Consider the following 20,160-nt stretch of genomic DNA (forward strand, 5'->3'; position numbering starts at 1 on the left):
TTTGCTTGACGCATTCAAATTGTATAAACCTTTTTACCCCTTTCCTTGTCAGAGGGTACGGTACTATCCCTTTGGTTGTCTGTTGATAAATAATTTCACCTTCCTGACACCAAACTCCCTCTGGTGGTAACAAAATATGTCCATCACTTTGCTTAACTTGCCCTTTAAACCAAATCACTTCGCATAGTTACATTAAGCAATAATTTCTAAACTTGATAGCAATTTCCTCAATAAAGAAAAATAAAAGTAATTACTGGGAGCAGAAAGTAAGGCATAACTAAATAGTTATACCACTTATTACTTATTCCCGACTTTATTAGATTGTGAAAAAAAGACGTTCTCATAAACAACCATCCCATGAATAAAATGGCGCTTAACATTTATATTGAAAGAGCAATATAAAAAAAAACACCGAAGGTTTGGGATTAGAGTTTTCCCGGTGTGATGATTCTTGCTAAAAAGTCCGAATGACGTCTAATACAAATCAATGCATAAATAGAACAGTTGACAATAGGCCTATATGTTTTGCCCAGAATGGTCCAGTTTTTACTTCCTAAATGTATGTACATAAACTTCTAAAGCCTTAGAACATAAGCTAGAGCAATGGAAAGAATAATGATTGGAGCAACACTAAGAGAGAAAAAGAGCAACATGGATACGAGGACCAACTAAAGTCGAGGATATTCTAACATGTAAGAAAAGGAAATGGGCAAAAGCAGGATATAGCCTAATGAAAATTATACATAATAAATGAACAAGAAAAATAACAGAATGGGTCCCTAGATTTCAAACGAAGCAAGGAAAGGGAAAGAAGACGATGGATTGACGAGTCAAGAACATTTGTTGGTATAGACTGGCATAGAAAGACCAACCAGACACGAGTGCAAGGACATGTCTGAGGCCTTTGTCTTGCAGTGGACAAGTTACGGCTGATATACCGTATATATATATATATATATATATATATATATATATATATATATATATATATATATATATTGGTTTAATCGCACATAAAAGGTAAAGTTTTATATTCATTCTAAAAATTTCAGTAGTGTTCCTTGTAAAACCTCAAACTCCTCATATCATTTTGGTAAGAAAACATACCCTCTTAAGGTTAGAAACAAAACATGCGGATACAGTCGGCAATGAAGGGAAATACATGGTAATTTGACAAGGTGTGCATTGCATGCCGAGGCATAGCACTGTAATAAATTGAAATTGTCGTACTTATTAGCGAGAAATAATAAATACTACTATAACACTACATCATCCTCTGTGTAAATACGTGTTTCCTCAAATGGATCCTTATTAGCGAATAAAATGAAAAAAGTGACTCCTACTTAGGCCTAAACCTTTGTTCTACTGTTACTTCATATTCCTAAATACACTATTCACCGCATTCATGATGGTCACAAGTGGCGTAGCCCTAGTTAAGAAACACACAAAACTGAACATTATTTAAAGGTAACATAATGAAAATGTACACATTATATATATATATATATATATATATATATATATATATATATATATATATATATATATATATATATATATATATATATATATATTAATTTCTTTACTTCAAACACGTACTTACTAAAATATCACACACGTATATACCAATCTTATCGATTGAAAAGATATAAAAAAACAGATTTTTACAGAAATTGCATCTCTAATATACAGCGAAAATAAGCGGTCCGAAAAAAAATCCATGTGTTTGCATTTAATGCTAGCGACAACGGTCTCTAGAAAGTATGAACAAATTAAATTCCCACCCACCGAAGAGTACTTCACTCAATGCATAATGCCAGGTAGCGCTAGATGATTCAATTGACACATCGATAAAACAAGTAGCCAAACTGGTCGTAATATCAATACTTAACACATGTAGGAACACTTCAAAACTTATAAATACTGCTAGGGATTTGGATTTTTTAAAATATAAAAATCTTTTCTATTCAGTACAAGGGAGGAAATAACATTTTGAAACATGGTACCTGGTTCTGATCTCGCATGGCCGTTTTTCAACCGCGGTTCTTGTAAGCTCCATGAATGAAGATCACAAGCATGTGTTGTGCATATGGTGTGCTTGCACTTCTGTTACTGTTATCCATTTATTCCTACAATTAGTTGATAGATACTATTTTCATGATCCCGCGACCCGATATTAACAAGGTAAGTAAAATAAATATCCCTTTAACCGCCTGTTGTTGGACGATAAAAGATAAATTCGACTGATCAGTTCGTTCGTTTTAGAGTGGAAATTATATAAGTCTCAAGCCACCGGCTCTTGCACAATGGTAGGCCGTGAGTGGGAAAATTCGACTCAAGTTACCGTAACATTCACAAGAAATTTCAACTTTAAATCAGTATTTCTTGGTTAGCCTGTGGCAATAATTCAACCAATAAACCTTATTGTTGAATGAGTGTAAAATTTTCAAATGAACGTTCGGTATGGAATATGTAAAGAATAGGAAATGTTTGTGACTTACAAGCCTCATTGATCTTCTATAACATTAAATCAGACTTACAACTTGATAAGCAATAAGAATTGGGTATCAATATAATAAAGTAGTTAAAAAAAAAACATTTGCAAAATGTTAGTTACAATAAAATATGTATTATGAATGTAAGAATTTCCTTTAAATGGCCACCATAAGATTAAACAAACTGAAAATATAGGTAAGTATAGGTAGCGTATTTTTTTTTTTTTTTAGCAGAATTAGACAAAATGGAACACAGTTAAACACGACCACCATCTTAAAGGATTATATAAGGCAAGTAACCAAGTAAGTACCATTCTTTTAGATGGAATAAAACATTGTCTCTCACAATGCTGGCATATTATATATTTATTTCGCTGGATGCAACTTACGATGAGCATTGTTCCCTCTACTGCCTATCGTTATACGTTATTTTGATAACGATAAAATTTCTAAAAGTTTTCTAGGATTTGCAGATGTTAGCAAAGGTAAAAGTGTTGGTTATAAAGCATTTATAATTATAAGCTATACTGCACAGCGAAGGTTTTCGCTCAATGCTATGATGCCGCAAAATTAATGGTTTACAAACTAAAATGGTTAGAGAGTCTAGGCACAGTGTAAAATCCGGACGTCGGATGCCGTCCGGGAGAATAGAAAATCGCTTGTATCACCTGGAAAGACACGAAAATACACCTCTTTTTTGTGACTGGTAATGTTCACTGATACTTTCTGTTATTTTCCGAATAAATGTTCGAAAAATATTGGTTTATTTTCATGTTATTGAGAATAATCTCAATCGGACGTCAACATTACACTAACTGGGTAAAATAGCGGGCAGTTAGATAGTGTAATGTTGACGTCCGATTGAGATTATTCTCAATAACATGAAAATAAACCAATATTTTTCGAACATTTATTCAGATAATAACAGAAAGTATCAGTGAACATTACCAGTCACAAAAAAGAGGTGTATTTTCGTGTCTTTCCAGGTGATACAAGCGATTTTCTATTCTCCCGGATGGCATCCGACGTCCGACGTCCGGATTTTACACTGTGCCGAGAGTCTACGTGCATATATTTCTATGACCGTAATCTTCCTTTATAACGAACCAAACAGTTTCACATATCCTTAAATGCAATAAGTTTGCTTCGCTGCTTATCAATTTGTTACTTTTTTTTAATTGCTTTACAAAACTAACCCCAGCCCTTGCTGTTAACTTTGTTAGATGTTTTCCATCACTTCCCACAAGTAGGCCTACTGTATATGGAACTGCTCATCTAGAGTATTTGAAAGATTTAAAGAGTAGCGATGGACCTGTAGCTTATTGAACTTTTGGCTTTGAATAAAAATCATTTATATCATTCAAAAATAAACTGCAGTTCTCTTTTAGATTTTTATTCGGTTCAAATCAAAAATATCTATAATATCATATATATATATATATATATATATATATATATATATATATATATATATATATATATATATATATATATATATATTGTACAAGTTAATGTCCACAAGCCTCTCCAGTATTTCATAACCAATGAGACTAATTAGGTCACACATTTCGTCAGTCAATTTAGAGGCCAAAAATTATAAGTGATCGAATTTGTTTTTAATGTATATCTAAAAACCTCTCTTGCATAAATGGAAGAGAATATTTTATTTAACTGTACAAAATAAAATAGCCGCACCAGATAAAACAAATGCCTTCAAACATGTTTTAAGTAAATACGGCATATGGTATACATGTATCTAACAAGACCTCTAGTAAATAAACTCTTTATCAAATGTGCCAGTATTTTATTGTTTAATGTGATTTGCTCAAATATACCAATTGTTCATTACTCCATTTATTGCAAAATAGAGCATAGGGGGCTACTTATCACCTAAAATTAACGTCACTGCATGCCCCAGCCAAACTACCATGAGCAGCTACTGATTATATATATATATATATATATATATATACATACATATATATATATATATATATATATATATATAGTCTCTAAGTCTGGAAGGATAATTTTATGCACATGCAAGAAATTACCTTCAACTTTATTTCATAATCGAAAAGAAAGGCAAATAGGGTATTAAATGTTAACTAGCTAAGAGGATGAACAGGATTAAAATATCAACCAAGTAATATTTAGTATTGGTTAATGTATTAACAATCAGTCTCCGGCTTACTGTTTTGAACTCTTCCGAGCTTTAACAAAGATTTTGTAACTGCATAATCATTAATTAAGTCAATAACGTAGTAAAATCTTAGGAATCTTTTTATAACAAGAGGTGAACTAAAAAAAAAAAGTAAGCATGTTTTCCGACTCTATATGAGAGCGTAAAGGTACCTTTCATATCTGTAATGCCACGCAATGCTTCTTGTCAGAATTTGAAGTCTGTGCGGAGTGGGAAAATTTTGAAATGCTAAATAATCTGGAATGCACAAATGGTCATGACGTGCTCTTGTCACTTGCATGAACCAAGTGTGAGCACTGTGGGAGCTTGGTGCGAACACTGCCGACGGTGAATGTTAATGTGTCGATACTTGATTTAACCAATGTGTTAACAAGCAGTGCCAATGCGTCTAAATACGTACCATTGCGGCCAGTTTTTGGCAGCACATTGCGTAAACATTGCATAACTTATGCATGTGTAGTGCAAAAACATGGGGATAAACCTGTATTGACTCTGGTAAACAATGCTTCACTCTGCGTACCTCATAAATGGCCTGTCTTTCCACGATGTATCGCGCTACATAGTGCAAATTGCGGGGACATGTCGAAGAGAATAAAATAAGATCCAATGAATCATAGGAAAGACCACCCACACTGCATTTCTTTACCAAACATGAACATTGTTAAGAACAAGCTTAATAATCGGGCCAGTATCGAGTTCTAGCTAGCTAACACATTATAGGCCTATGCGCAATGCATCCAGTTAGATTCTCTCTAAATTTTCAACGGTTTAATTACCCCCCCCCCCCCCCTCTCTCTCTCTCTCTCTCTCTCTCTCTCTCTCTCTCTCTCTCTCTCTCTCTCTCTCTCTTTGGAAAGCTTCAATTATTGCAAAATAAATTTACTGCCTTGCCTTTGTAATGTTAGATCTTCCTACCTCCCAAATCTTGACCCTGGTAGTCGCATATCAACGAATTCTCTATCTTTCACCAATCGTGGTACCAACTTAGCCCATCTATAGTTCTGCAGGCCAAACATTGAAACAAGCATGCAATTGTAGTGAATATCAAAATATTAATAATTTCGACATCGTCCCCATCATAATTATACACAGTAACCACCATAAGGGTACTAATAATAATAATGCTGTAAAACGAACATTGGTATAAATAGGGTCGGAAGGTTTCTTAAAAATAACTACGCTTTTTTTTTTTTCCACCAGTCCCGTTTACCTAATATACCTGCATGTTACTGTGTAGCATTCAAGCAATAATGACAATGTAAGTAAAATTAATTACATTAAAAATAGTATTCGGTTTGGGAATAAGTATTTTTAAAAAGGACTTGTCTAATTGTGGATAAGGAACATAAATTGCAGGTCCATGTTTTATCTGATGGGTTTCAATTTCTATGTCATTATCCGCAGAGAATGATTAGGTAATAGAAATGTAATAAACTATTCATATATCAACGGTTTTTACAGAGATAATACATGTAAGAGCACGAATAATAATAATAATAATAATAATATGAACCAATCAATTTTCTGGGCATCTTATGGTAATACTCACTGCCTGTAATAATTTCTTAAAACTTCTACCCACTAACTAATGTAAACCCGTTGTTCACGACCTGAACACCTGACAGACACCATATTTTTTCCCCCTTTTCTTCTAAGAATACTAAGGGGACTTGTGCAAGTCTGCGAGAGTCGGGGCTTACGCCACTAACAAAATTCTTAATTTCCTGTAAAATTATGGATTATTTACTATAGGCGTAAGAATAAGCCATAAAAAAGCTAAATATGGAATATACGAGTAAACAAGCTGTAATCTAAGATAAAAGTGAGTACAAAATTGAACCATATAGAATAAATCGGCCTGTTTCGTGTATTACAAACCCCGTTGTCGGCCAAAGTTATTACGATGTTTAAAATTTTAGATAAATTTAAGTCGGGGTTGACGAGTATGTGAACAGCGTCCTAACTTAGGTTAGCCAGGCGTGTGAGGTTTCGAGATACACTTACAGGACTGCTTTTCTAGTCCTATAAAGCAGGGGGAATCCCATTCTCTACAACACAATTAATTTGATCTTATCCATTCCCAGGCATTCAAGCATTTCCCACCGCTATTGCTCTTTACTGTCAGTTCCACATTACCGAAGCACTTTGAGAACAATACTCTTCAGTTTCCTATTGAAAGCCTTGATATCTTGTCTTTCGGATGTAATGGTATGAGGGTAACTAATTTACATGGGATTATAGTCCACTGTTGGATCATAAACTCGGCAAGTGGATGAGTAAAATTATAATTTTTGGACAAAATATCTCTTTGAATCCACCCCTGGCACGCCTACAAGTTCAAAGTTACATTTACTAAGATTATATTTACTTCGCAACATTTAAACTAATACGTTCAACACCTACTCGTCTGTTACTTGCTCATAGGTTGTGTTGCTAAACACTTCGGCCTATGTATTTAATCTATAAAATGCATTTCATGAATTATCCCATATCCCCAAACATTTCAGCTTCACCCCTCTTGTTTTACTGGCCATACTTCGAATAATTACTTATATCTGGATTATTTTAATCATCCTAATTATTTGTTCGGTAAACTTTCAACTTCCTTTGAAAGCCATTAAACAAGCTACCAGTCAGTAGGCCTATACCTTCCTAAAGCAAATTTTGAACGAGATCTCATCACTACAAGGAAATAACTAAATAAATACAAATAAAAAATACTTACCATCTTCATTACACAAGAACTTCAATCTCGTCTCGTGTGTATCGGATTACAAAACATAGGCCTAAGGCTTGGCACTGTGACCGGTAACAGCATTCTGACATAACACAAATATCCATCACTTTTTCATAGAAACTGTAAGAAATCTTTTATTAAAGATGCATTCTGTAACTTCATATTCTTCATGAGATTTTGAACATTTAGGAACTTTCCACGGTTTGTGGGAGACAACTTAACCAGCCTAAAGGAAGTTCTTGTTTGATCTTGAAGTAGCAAACTTTCTTTAGAATCCCTTCCTTACACTTCACCTTATCATTGGGAATGTCAATATCATGTTTCTGAATATCCATAAGTCGATTCTTGTTGACCCAAAATGCTTTAAAATTGTATTTGACTTCCAAGATGTTTGGTTGATCCATTGGTTTACTTGACGTACTCTTAAAGGTTAAAGGTGTCTGGTTTCAGTTCCAGTTCCATCAGAATCGATACTCACCAGAACGTCAGCCGGGCAAGCCCAACCCCCCACTGTGGTGCCCTATCACAGCAGTAGCCTCCCCAGTAAACAGCTTAAACTCACGGCCAAGGCGGGGATCGATCTCTTGCCACGCAAACACGTTACCACTGTACAATTTAAATCACCATATATTTACATTGTTCACATTTTTTTCACTGGATACAGGATACCAAGGTAGTACAAAAGTCTGCTTCTTGCATTATAACCAGTTTCTTGCTTGAGCAAACGATTTGAAAATTCGATACATCAACAGGTGCTTAGGCTACATTTGCAAAAGCTCTGCAAATCAGCCAATTTAAAATATTTCTTCATGAGACTGTGTACAAAAGTTCTTGGGCTACTTAGTGTTCATATTTGATAACCGTTAAATCTTGAAATTATACACAAACCAGATAAATCCACGTTAATAAGCGACACAAAAGAAACGGACACAAACACAATCACAACTATACCGCGAACGCCGGCTCAGTGTTACCAGACCAGATGAGTTAGTGTAAAAATCTCCAACATTCATGATAAAAAATCCCCAAAACAACCCAAAAAATTTCCATTTCCACAAATATATATTTTTCTGATCATGTAGGCTTTGCTCATATCGAAATTACTCACTATAATTCATAAAAGCGCAAGTGAAATAATTGTAGCTTAGAAAGTTTAACTCATCTTTGTTTCTTCTTCATAGAAATTTGTACAGAATATCCCCACCAGACACCCAAAATCTCCAAATCTAGGGATAAATCCTCACATCTGGCAACACTGGGTAATATAACTTAAGGATTAAGGCATCATATTTATTGCCTTTACGTGGTCATTATTTTATTCAAAAAGTGTCCTAGACAGTTCAGCCAGATGATGTATTCTAATTATGTTTGTCATTAGGATATTAAACATACGTTGAACTTAACAAATTGATTAATGAACTTCCATTATTATCAATGTTTTACTTTCAGTACTGAAACATTACCATTTACTATTTTATTCAGGATAGATTACTGATGACGATTACCAGACACTGCCATTAATTTATTTTCGGTAAGGAACACTTGTAATCTTTATTACTTCATCTAAGTAAGATATTTTCAGATATGTTTATGCAAAGGAGTTGTGAGAATGTGAGCTGGCATAGTGACATTATATTCGTTGTAATGGAAGACAAGGCAGTTTTTTTTTCTTTTTTTACCATTAATGCTGCTCTAGAATATTTTTTTTTTCTCTTAGAAAGCGATGAAATGCCGTTTGAAGGGGATATGGAGTCGTCAGCTGACACCAGTGATGATAATGCTTTCGACTGCAACAATGATGATGATGATCGAATCTTCAAAAGCCAACCCGAGTGTGATGAAGCTGGTCCATGACGTCATTCGTTCCAAAGAGTGGAACAACCTCGTATACTTGACATCAGGAGAAAATGGTAATGCTGATTTTAATAGTCTTCAGTTCCCTCTTGCAAGTCTTAATATCTACAATTATTCTGATATCTCGTGGGAGCCTTTTGTATAGTCTTGGAGCCACATATTTAAAGGCTCTAGACGTCTAGAGGCTACAGTAGACTTGTATCTAGGTTCTCATAGCTCGAAACCATCTGTAACTATTCTCGTGTCAGGCAGATTTGTTGGTTGCACAATATGTAGAAATTCACTTAGATATTTTGGACGACTGGGTTAATGGTCTGTCCCCCCCCCCCCCCCTCCGACCCGGTCCGAAATTCCCCCGGGAGAAATATGTCCCTGGATATATATTCCCCCTGGGGAACTTTGTCCCAGGATAATATTCTTCCTCTGGGCCAAGATTCCCTGTTTGCTTGGTGGCGGTAACCATTATATTTTAGAATGCGCAGTTCAACATTACCTCTTGCCAGTACAGGTTTGTGACTTGGGAACGGGGTCCGGGGGCTTTCCCCTTGCTAGGGGTTGTGACCTGGCTAGGGGGTCCGGGGGCTTGCCCCTGGCTAGTGGTTGTGACCTGGGAAGGGGGTTCGGGGGCTTGACCCCGGCTAGGGGTTGTGGCCTGGGAACTCCTAGGTTAGGTTAGGTGGGTTTGTTAGGTTCTGTACCCTCTTATACCTTTTTATATTTTGCGTAAAGGGTATATGGAAATTTTTTTTAAAATACACGTTAATATTATCGTAGCATTGCTAACGTTAGCAAAGGTATCGTAACGTTGCATAACATTGTGTGTGTATATATATATATATATATATATATATATATATATATATATATATATATATATATATATATATATATATATATATACATATACATATATTCCTAATATTTTGTCAAACTTACCATTGATTATTTAATTCATCAAAATAGTTTCTCTTTAAGGGAGAGTGGGGGAGAAATGGTCTAGGGGGGAAAAATATCTTAGGGCTGAAATTCCCCCTGGGGGAATAACACCCTGTACTGGTGTAGCAGGAAATTTTTCTCCCCTGACTGAAATTCCCCGCGGGAAAATTAGCTTAGGATCAATTTTCCCCCCGGGGAAAAGCTGCCCGGGCTGTTATTTCCCCAGGGGGAATTTTAGCCCTAAGATATTTTTCCTCCCCTAGGCCATTTCTATCCCACTCTCCCTTACAGAGAAACTATTTTGATGAATTAAATAATCAACGGTAAGTTTGACAAAATATTAGGAATATATATATATATATATATATATATATATATATATATATATATATATATATATATATATATATATATATATATATATACACACACATATACATATATATATATATATACATATATATACACACAAATGTTACGCAACGTTACCAACGTTACGATGCCATTGCTAACGTTAGCAATGCTACGATAATATTAACGTGTATTGTAAGGCATTTTTCCTTATACCCTTGACACAAATATAAAAAGGTACAGAACCTAACAAACCCACCTAACCTAACCTAGAAGTTCCCAGGACACAACCCCTAGCCGGGGGGCAAGCCCCCGGACTCCCTTCCCAGGTCACAAACTTGTACTGGCAAGAGGTAATGTTAAACTGCGCATTCTAAAAACATTGGAATTAAAGAAATTAATGACTTACTTTTATGACCCGGTATAATGATCTGTTTTTCCCCCCCCATCCGAAATAATGGTTACCTCCACCAAGCAAAGGGGGAATCTTGGCCCAGAGGGGGGAACATTATCCTGGGACAAAGTTCCCCCGAGGGGATATATGTCCTGGGTCATATTTCGGACAGGGGGAAAACAGACCATTACACCTGTTCTGATAACTTAGTGGGTTATTGTAAATATCTTAAATTCAATTCTCGCTGTAATCCGCAGCCAGTGTAGATCAATTGGTATAGTTTCTGTTGGGAATTAAGAGTCCTAGATTGTAATATGTATAAGTAGCCCTTTTGGAAGTTCTCATTTACACAATTTTTGACCTTTTAGACTTACTGACGATAACTGAAAGCCAGAAATTACTGGCAGGGTTAATCGGCACACTTGCGTCATCGATGGTTTCACTACCTCACCTTCACAGCTTCAGAGTCGGTGAATCAAGGTAGTGTGATCGTTATTTCTTTATTATAACAAAAATATATTTCCCCTCTAATTCTTGAGTATATGAGGCAGAGTATCAAAATAATTCTAGCATTACATACACCTACGTTAATTTTAGAAGTACTGTATTACTCATGTAGGCCTAACCTCGTGAAATTTTTTTTTTTTTCAATTAGAATTATTTAAACGTTTGAATTCAACGTTGAAGCTAAATGTTGATTAATAGTGTATCTGTTAAATCCGTGTATACTGCATAAATGGACAAAAGTATCACCTAATGCCGACAGTCTCCAAAGGTCTGAAGCATCCACAAACCACAGAAGATGCTCAAACCACTAGGCCTACACATTAGATTACGTAGGCTCCCAGATTTTTTTTTACAGCTGCCTATTATACAAAATACAACGTCATACTTTTGCCCAGAATGCAGCATCACAAAGTGATACATCACCATAATTCAATGTGTGATACTATATAATTCTATTTCTACTGTATCATAATCTTTTCTCTGGTCGTGATACAACATAGCATTATTTCTTGCGATGCAGCTTTACCTTTGTGTGTGTGATCTATAAGTTCTACACGACTGATTCTTTTGTCTCTTTGCAATGCAGCATGAATGTCCCTTTGATGGGCTTTTCCAAAGATCCCTCCAATAAGAGAGTGGTCTTACACTTGCTCGGCTCAGTTCACAGAACGCAGTTCCTTGTGCTATGGGACCATTCCGGTTACGCTGCAGAGTTTGTTAATAAGGTAATTTTAAAAATCATATCATTCCTTTTGATTTCACTTATATTTTAGCCAGGGTACTATCATGGTATTATTGTCTTGTATTACAGGGTAATGTAACCTATGGAAAAAACTACTTTTTACATATAATGTGTATCATCATCGTTCCAGGTGAGCAATCGCGGCCTCTTTACCAATCAGCAGGAATGGCTCTTAATTCTTCCGAGAAATGTTACTGTGGAAGATGTCACTAGGCAGTTGTCACAAGCTCATGTCTACATTGACAGCGAGGTAAAATTAATATTTTACCCTTAACTAAATTCTCACTCCCAACCTTCTTTCTCTTCCTCTTTCCTGCTATATATGAAATAGCATAAATGATTATTCCCAGTTTAGGAATATATATATATATATATATATATATATATATATATATATATATATATATATATATATATATATATATATATATATATAAAACGTGTGTGTAAAGGAGAGATGGTATTTATTTAAAAGTTTAATTCTCAAATCATATGCTCACTGAAAATGTTACTCCATAATCAAAACTGCCTCTAACATCCTTTAGGTAACAGTGTGCACTTATAAGGAGAACGACAATGAATCCTTCGATTTAGATGAAATCTGGAAAGTGGGCAAAGGAGCTCCCTTTCGGATCAAGCCTATAGGCAGCTGGTCTTGGGAGAGAGGTCTGCAGTACCTCCCTGTCTTGGAGAAATATGAAAGGAGAAAGGACCTCCAGGGATTTCACTTGAGAGTTGCAACCATTATAGTGAGTAAATGAAGCAGCTAAAATGCTAGCATCTTTAATGACCATATAGAGATAAAATGTAGTTACTTAAAACCCATGTCTTGTGTTTCCATTGACTTTCATTCATAGTAGTGCAGTTAGTTTTTGGAAAACTGTAGTTAAGTTGAATAAAGAACAAATTAAATATACAATAAGTCATACACCTTTGTTGAAAGAGATTTTGCCAATTTGGTTATTCTATCATGTCAAATGAAACATACTGAAATGAGCAATAACAAGTTTATAAACCTTACTTCTTAAAACAACTAGCCCTACATGATAATCTACAAATATAACTTAGTACAATTGCTATGAGTTAAACAAAACGTAGCAGTAGAGTTGCTTTATAGCGGTTAAACCATAAATAAGGTGAATCATATATACTATACACAAGATACAAGCTCAGAACACTAGTTAATTTTGGAATGGTCTTTAATATGGATAATCAAGACAGGTATTCATAATTGATTTCTCAATAATAGGTTGACCTTTTCTTTCTTGTGACCATTGTAGACAATGCCCTACGAAAGCCTCATCCAGGATAATAGACTGCAAAATTTTCAAGAAGGATATGTCGTGGATGTGTGGCACACATTGCAAGAGCAGTTAAATTTCTCGTAAGTAGATTTCTTTTTATAGTCTCACATCTTTTAACAACTGCTTGTATGATAAGATAGATTTACATCTTTGAGACAGCAAGACTTAAAATAAAGGCATAGCAGGTTCTTTCTAGTTTTTGGGAAAAAATGGAAACGTGGATAAATCAATTGTACATTTATGAGAGAGAGAGAGAGAGAGAGAGAGAGAGAGAGAGAGAGAGAGAGAGAGAGAGAGAGAGTGATTAAGAAGATATGAAGTTGTAATTCATAAGATAGATGTAGATGGAAAGTTTTAGAGAAAAAAATAGACAAAAGTTTTTATTAGGTACGTATCACAATTGGCCAAAAATAACTTTGTTCCCTTTCCTTACACACCATCTCCAGTATATCATCTTGGATAAGCACAACCTAATATAATGGATTTCAAGGGCATTTTCTAGCCAGTAAAACTAAAAAAAATGGGAACAGAAGGAAAATTATGAGCTTATCCACAAATGAACTAATATATTAGCTTCCTTAAAGAAGGAAACTTACAATCTGGGAAAACATGATCATGAAGTATAGAAAATAGAAGCTCCTGAACTACCAACATTGAAGGATTTCTGAAATATAAAATCTCTTTTGCAGATACACTGCTACAGATACCTTGTTCGGCTCACTGCAGTCCGATGGCATCACATGGAATGGAATGGTTGGGATGCTGCAGACAGATGACGCCGATGTGGCAGTTGCACCCTTATCAATCACCCAGATCAGATCTGTCTCCATTGATTTTACCATTCCTATACAAATAGTTAGGTGAGAGATGAACATTTTCTACTCTTTAGATTATTTGCGAGACTTTGTATTCCCAAACATGCTTTGGAGAGGGGGAGGGGGCGTGCTAGTTCCTTAGTCTTTTAAAGGAACCAATAAATGTTGGTATAATTTTTTAGTTACTATAAGGTCTGGTATGGATTTCTGAACCTTTTTCTACTAACGATAAGCAGTTATCACTATTTACTGTATACAGTATGCCACTGAATGTAGCATTCTGTCTAAACAATAATTTACTACTATATTTTTTCTAGCCTTGACTGCATTGTTTTCTATTTTAATAATTTCAACCCATTCCCTTCTCTTTCCATTAAGCTGTCCAGCTAAGTATATCTTTATCAAAATATCAAACCCCCTTTCACAAGAAAATCTTTATAGACAAATTTTATATTTACATAAAAAAGTTAATTTTCCTTCCTTTAAATGAAATGCAGAAACTACTAAATGGGCATAAAGTTACTCATCATGGAGACAAATATTCCATCCAGAGAATATACAACTATTATAGAGGGATTACATATTTTCACCACCAAGGAAGACATGCAGGAAATCACAAGGGGAACATATATTCCCTCCTGAGCTGAGCGGGATATACAGTAACTCCTCAGGGGGACATGTCCCCTCAGTGATGCACCATCATTTATATTACTTAAGGTTGAGGCTAAAGTAATTTGGTCTAGTCCTCAGTAATAACTGTAACCAAGGGTAAATTATGGTTTTTGTCTTCTAAAAATTTTATCTATCCCTTGCATATACCATTGGTTTTCAGGTTCTTTAATTTATTTACCATAGAACTTCAAATGTTGCATTTTGTATTCCTAAATATGCACTTTTTGATTTTAAAAAAATTCCTTATGATTGACATAAAGTTGATAAAGCAGGAATGCGCTGTTTTGATAAAACAAAAATCTTCCCAGCACTCGGCTGTACATCCGGCGCCCAGTCCTGGAAAGCACCTGGACCCTCTATTTTCAGCCATTTGATGGCAACCTTTGGATTTGTATGCCAACGTCCATGCTGGTTTGTGGTAAGAGAGACTATTTAGTATGTATGGGTTTTATTTTCTTTGGTGGCTAACTGGCAAGTTTTTTATTTATACACAAAGTTATTTTCCTGCATGCTTTAATTATTTTGATCAAATTGGTGTTCTTGACAGCTAGGGTTTTTTTTCTGCAATTCTCTTTTTTTTCACATTGCTGTTGTTTAAAGTTTTATTTACAAAATGTCCATTTTTAAATATTTAACTTAGCCGGTGAATATATAATAGCTGCAACTCTGTTGCTCGACAGACACATACAATAAAAACTCGCCAGCGATCGCTATACAGGTTGCGGGTGTGCCCACCAGCGCCAACTGTCGGCCAGATACCACTCTCGATGTAAACAAAGACTCAATTTCTTCTCTGTCGACGTGTCGACAAGACGTACTTTTACTCGCTGTAGAACCTGTTCTCCTGGAGTTTTTCCCATCATATTTGGTGAAGTACTTTAATTTGGTTTGAGCTTTCGCAGTGCAGGTGTTTTATCTTCATCTTAAATCTTGAACTCGTTTTTGGATAGATTTAATTTTTTGATGACAAAGAGAGTATGGACTTTCTTTGACTTTTAAATGGCCGACCTTTCCCTTAGACGGAAGTGTGTTTAGGCTTTTAGCAATTATCTTATCACGTTATAAATTAATTATAGATTTTCCTCTATATATTTTATATCTCACCGCCTTTATTAGGCCTCTTCGATTAACTTTCCATTTATAATAAACATAAAAATAAATTTTAATGATTTGTTTATATGCGACCTTCCTGAGAGTAGGCGGTCCTAACTTGGAAACTGAAGTTAAACAACGTTGAGCCCTTTTCAATCGTAAATAGCTTTTAAAGAGCTAATGATTTAAAACTTTTTAAATGAATATTTTTTAATAGATATTTTATGAAAGATTTTCTTTGAATAGTCTTCGTACTGTTTCAAAGATGAACTAACGTTTAGTTTATTTATGCTACGCAGTTTGCGCTCTATCGTTACGATAGAGAGAGAGAGTATCACGGTTTCACTTTGCAGAAAGAGTAAATCGATTCTGACGTTTTGTTCATTCTTCTTTCAAAGCTTAAATGTTTTAAATTATATTTTAAAGGAACTTTTTAATTGAAAAACCTTTGTTTTTTTCCTTTGGTCAAATAACATGTTTTTTTGACGAAACGTAAGTGGGCTCTTCTCTTAGGTGCGTAATCAAGAGAGAGAGAGAGAGAGATAGAGACGGAGGGAGAGAGAGGGGAGAAAACGTTCCGTTCAAGCGGGTAACGTTGTTCTCGAGTTACTCTTGTCCCTAGTCTCTGTATGGGGAGAAAGGATAAAACGTTTTTAGTTTTTTATTCTCGTCCCCAGGCAATGTACAGTGAGAGATTGAAAACGTAGTTTTGAATGAACTAGTGTTTAGTCTCTTCCCCATCCACTGAAATTTTTATCTTAAAATATGTTTACTGTTTTTTGCTGGTATTAATGTGCTTGCATTATACGACTGATTTCGCTATTACTACCTTTTGATGAGGTTAGAATTGCGTGCTTCAGGTAGAAATCAGTAAAAGTTTCGATTTCAGTGAAATAAGTGCTTAACAGAAAACCGTAGTGATAAAGTGATATTGCGCAAAGTGTTATCAGTGTTGCGTCCGAGGGTTCGTCTGTTCGTGCCTGTCGTTCGCCTAGTCCGGGACCTCTTGCAAGCTCCCAAGCCCAGGGGAGAAGTAATGTCGTACGACTTATGGGTTCGAGAGGCCTTGATCAGCGAACAGACGTTCCCTCTATGGTATCGGGTGTATCTTACCAAGATCACCCCTACCATAAGGCGAGAGAGACGTTTTTCTCCTCGTCATCCGAAGGCTTTTCGCATAAGAAACCTGAAACAAGGTTTCGAGGCCCTTAAGCGAAAGTCAGTCCTTTCAGGACAGGTCCAGCGTCCTGGTTGTAGCCATTAGGACAGCTCTGACCCTATGCAGTCATCGGAAGACTGCTCGCCGCCTAACAAAAGCGTAACACAGACTCCGAGAGTCTTTTTGTTGGCAAGGTTTTGCGGTCACAGACGTTACCCTCGTCTCTTACCGCAACCTTTTCCGTTGATCCTAAATGGGTTGTACGGCAAGACATGCAGAATAAGCTTGCCTCCCTTATGGAAGACTATTCTGCCGATTAGTCCGTTGAGCCTAGCCGTTTATCTCATCGAGATCCTGGCTTTCAGCCAACCTAACGTTCCTTTGTGCGTCCTGTTGACGTTGGCGTAGCTAAGTCACGTCAGTCAGGTTGTTTAGAACCACACTCGATGCGGTCTCGTGTGGATTTTCAGCCACATTTGGACGTTAGGCCACTTGCTGATGCTCCTGTTGACGTTCAGGACGTTCGCTAACAATCGGAGTTGACTTGTTTTGACGCTGTGCGTCAACCTCCGCATTCTAGAGTTGTTTTGACTGCTCAGTCTAGGCGGTCAAAGCAGTCTCGAGGGGACGCTGTGCGTCCTCACGCACCTGTTGTTGTTGACAGTTCACAGACTGTCAAGCAGTTACATGACGTTGCGTCCTGGTCTCTCGCACCTGTTGTTGTTGACAGTTCACAGACTGTCAAGCAGTTACATGACGTTGCGTCCTGGTCCGCTACTAATGCACCAGTGCGTGTGGACTCTGCTTGTGAAGCATTGCCACCACGGTAGGTCTCTCCCTTGCTTGAGACTCGGCTATTATCGGACAAGGTTCCTTTAGATGAGGAAGTTGCTGTTCCCCCTCCTACTGATATTCCCTTGAGGACTCTGTCAGACGGAGAGGAGCCTAAAGCTGCTTAGCCCTCTATGGACTTTAAATAAATCTTGCTGATTTTTAAGGATCTTTGTCCGGATCTTTTTGTAACTGCTGCTCCTCGTTCGCCTAAACGTCAGAGCTTACACTAGGCCTAGCTACTTCGAAGCCGTTGTTTTATAAGCTAGTGCTCTCTCGCTCTCCTAGAGAGCTTTACGTTTGCTAGGCGACTGGTTTATCACCAGGAGGAGTTTGGGGGATACAGCCTTTGCTTTCCCTTCTTTTAAACTGGCTTATAGAGCGAGAGTCTGATATGACACGAGAGAAGTTCTCGGCTTGGGAGTTCCTGCCTCTGCCCAGATAGACTTCTCAAATCTCGTAGACTCTCCCTGGCGCCTGGCCAGGAGACGCTCCAAGATTTTACAGGTCAACTTCACAGCTGTTTTCGAGCCTTTGAAGTTTTGCTGTACAATTATGTCATGCATAACAAGGCTTTCAGGGATGGCTCCAATGATCTGACAGCCACGTTCTCTGCAGGGACAAGTCCCTCAGGGATGGCTCCATGATTTGGCAGCCATGTTCACTGCAGGAGTACGTAAGAGGTAAGTGCGCTCAATGTATTCATTGTCAAGACAAACTTCACGATGAAGTCTACCAGGCTGTCTTGACAGCATTTATGGAAGGCGACTGGATGGTCTCTCTCGACCTTCAGGAGGCATACTTCCACATTCCTATACACCCGGATTCCCAACCGTTTCTGAGGTTTGTTTACAGGAATGTGGGGTACCAGTTTCCAGCTATCGGAGATCAGAGCCTCCCTGTACTTGGACGACTGGCTTCTCAGAGCCTCTTCCAGTCATCGCTGTCTGAAGGATCTCAATTGGACTCTAGATCTGACCAAGGAATTGGGACTCCTAGTCAATTTGGAAAAGTCACAGCTGGTCCCATCCCAAACTATTCTGTATTTAGGGATGGAGATTCACAGTCAAGTTTTTCGGGCTTTTCCGTCGGCCCCCAGAATAGATCAAGCCCTGCTCTCCATCCAGAAGATGCTGAAGAAAGAACGCTGCTCAGTCAGGCTGTGGATGAGTCTGGTAGGGACGCTGTCATCCCTGGAGCAATTTGTCTCGCTAGGAAGGCTACACCTCCGTCCTCTTCAATTCCATCTGGCTTTTCACTGGAAAAAGGACAAGACGCTAGAGGCGGTCTCGATCCCGATTTCCGAAAAGATAAAGTCTTGTCTGACTTGGTGGAAGGACACTATCAGCCTACGAGAGGGTCTTCCCCTGGCAGTTCAGATACCCAACCACGTTCTCTTCTCGGACGCATCGGACTTGGGCTGGGGCGCGACGCTGGACGGTCGAGAATGCTCAGGTCTGTGGAACTCGAGTCAGAGGAGCATGCATATCAACAGCAAGGAGCTTTTGGCGGTTCATCTGGCCTTGATAAGCTTCGAGAATCTCCTTCGAGGCAAGGTGGTGGAGGTAAACTCGGACAACACCACGGCCTTGGCGTACATTTCCAAACAGGGAGGTACCCACTCACTGACTTTGTACGAGATCGCAAGGGACCTGCTCATCTGGTCAAAAGATCGAGGCATCTCCCTAGTAACGAGGTTCATCCAGGGCGACTTGAACGTCCTAGCAGATTGTCTCAGTCGGAAAGGTCAAGTAATTCCAACCGAATGGACCCTCCACAAGGATGTGTGCAAGAGACTTTGGACGACTTGGGGTCAACCCACCATAGATCTCTTTGCAACCTCGCTGACCAAGAGGCTTCCAATCTATTGCTCTCCAGTCCCGGACCCAGCAGCAATACATATAGATGCCTTCCTCCTAGATTGGTCACATCTAGATCTTTACGCATTCCCACCATTCAAGATTGTCAACAAGGTACTGCAGAAATTCGCCTCTCACGAAGGGACAAGGTTGACGTTAGTTGCTCCCCTCTGGCCCGCGAGAGAATGGTTCACCGAGGTACTTCGATG

At 37.5% G+C, this 20,160-nt stretch overlaps 1 protein-coding gene across 2 annotated transcripts in view; it reads left to right on the top strand.

Moving 5' to 3' along the window:
- Nucleotides 1-8,949: 8,949 nt before the first annotated feature.
- Nucleotides 8,950-20,160, top strand: part of LOC137631204 (glutamate receptor ionotropic, kainate glr-3-like) — a 28,774-nt gene continuing 17,563 nt past the window's right edge. The window contains exons 1-9 of one of the 2 annotated variants that reach the window (XM_068362950.1): nucleotides 8,950-8,966; nucleotides 9,153-9,345; nucleotides 11,339-11,450; nucleotides 12,064-12,202; nucleotides 12,350-12,469; nucleotides 12,765-12,968; nucleotides 13,500-13,603; nucleotides 14,213-14,383; nucleotides 15,319-15,428. In XM_068362950.1, the coding sequence (XP_068219051.1) occupies nucleotides 9,159-9,345; nucleotides 11,339-11,450; nucleotides 12,064-12,202; nucleotides 12,350-12,469; nucleotides 12,765-12,968; nucleotides 13,500-13,603; nucleotides 14,213-14,383; nucleotides 15,319-15,428 (1,147 nt within the window). In that variant the 5' untranslated portion in view covers nucleotides 8,950-8,966; nucleotides 9,153-9,158. Of the gene's footprint in view, nucleotides 8,967-9,152; nucleotides 9,346-9,494; nucleotides 9,519-11,338; nucleotides 11,451-12,063; nucleotides 12,203-12,349; nucleotides 12,470-12,764; nucleotides 12,969-13,499; nucleotides 13,604-14,212; nucleotides 14,384-15,318; nucleotides 15,429-20,160 lie in introns of those variants that run through there. The other variant, XM_068362951.1, reaches the window with a different exon arrangement.

This window comes from Palaemon carinicauda, chromosome 39 (assembly GCF_036898095.1).
Source record: "Palaemon carinicauda isolate YSFRI2023 chromosome 39, ASM3689809v2, whole genome shotgun sequence".
NCBI lineage: Eukaryota > Metazoa > Arthropoda > Malacostraca > Decapoda > Palaemonidae > Palaemon > Palaemon carinicauda.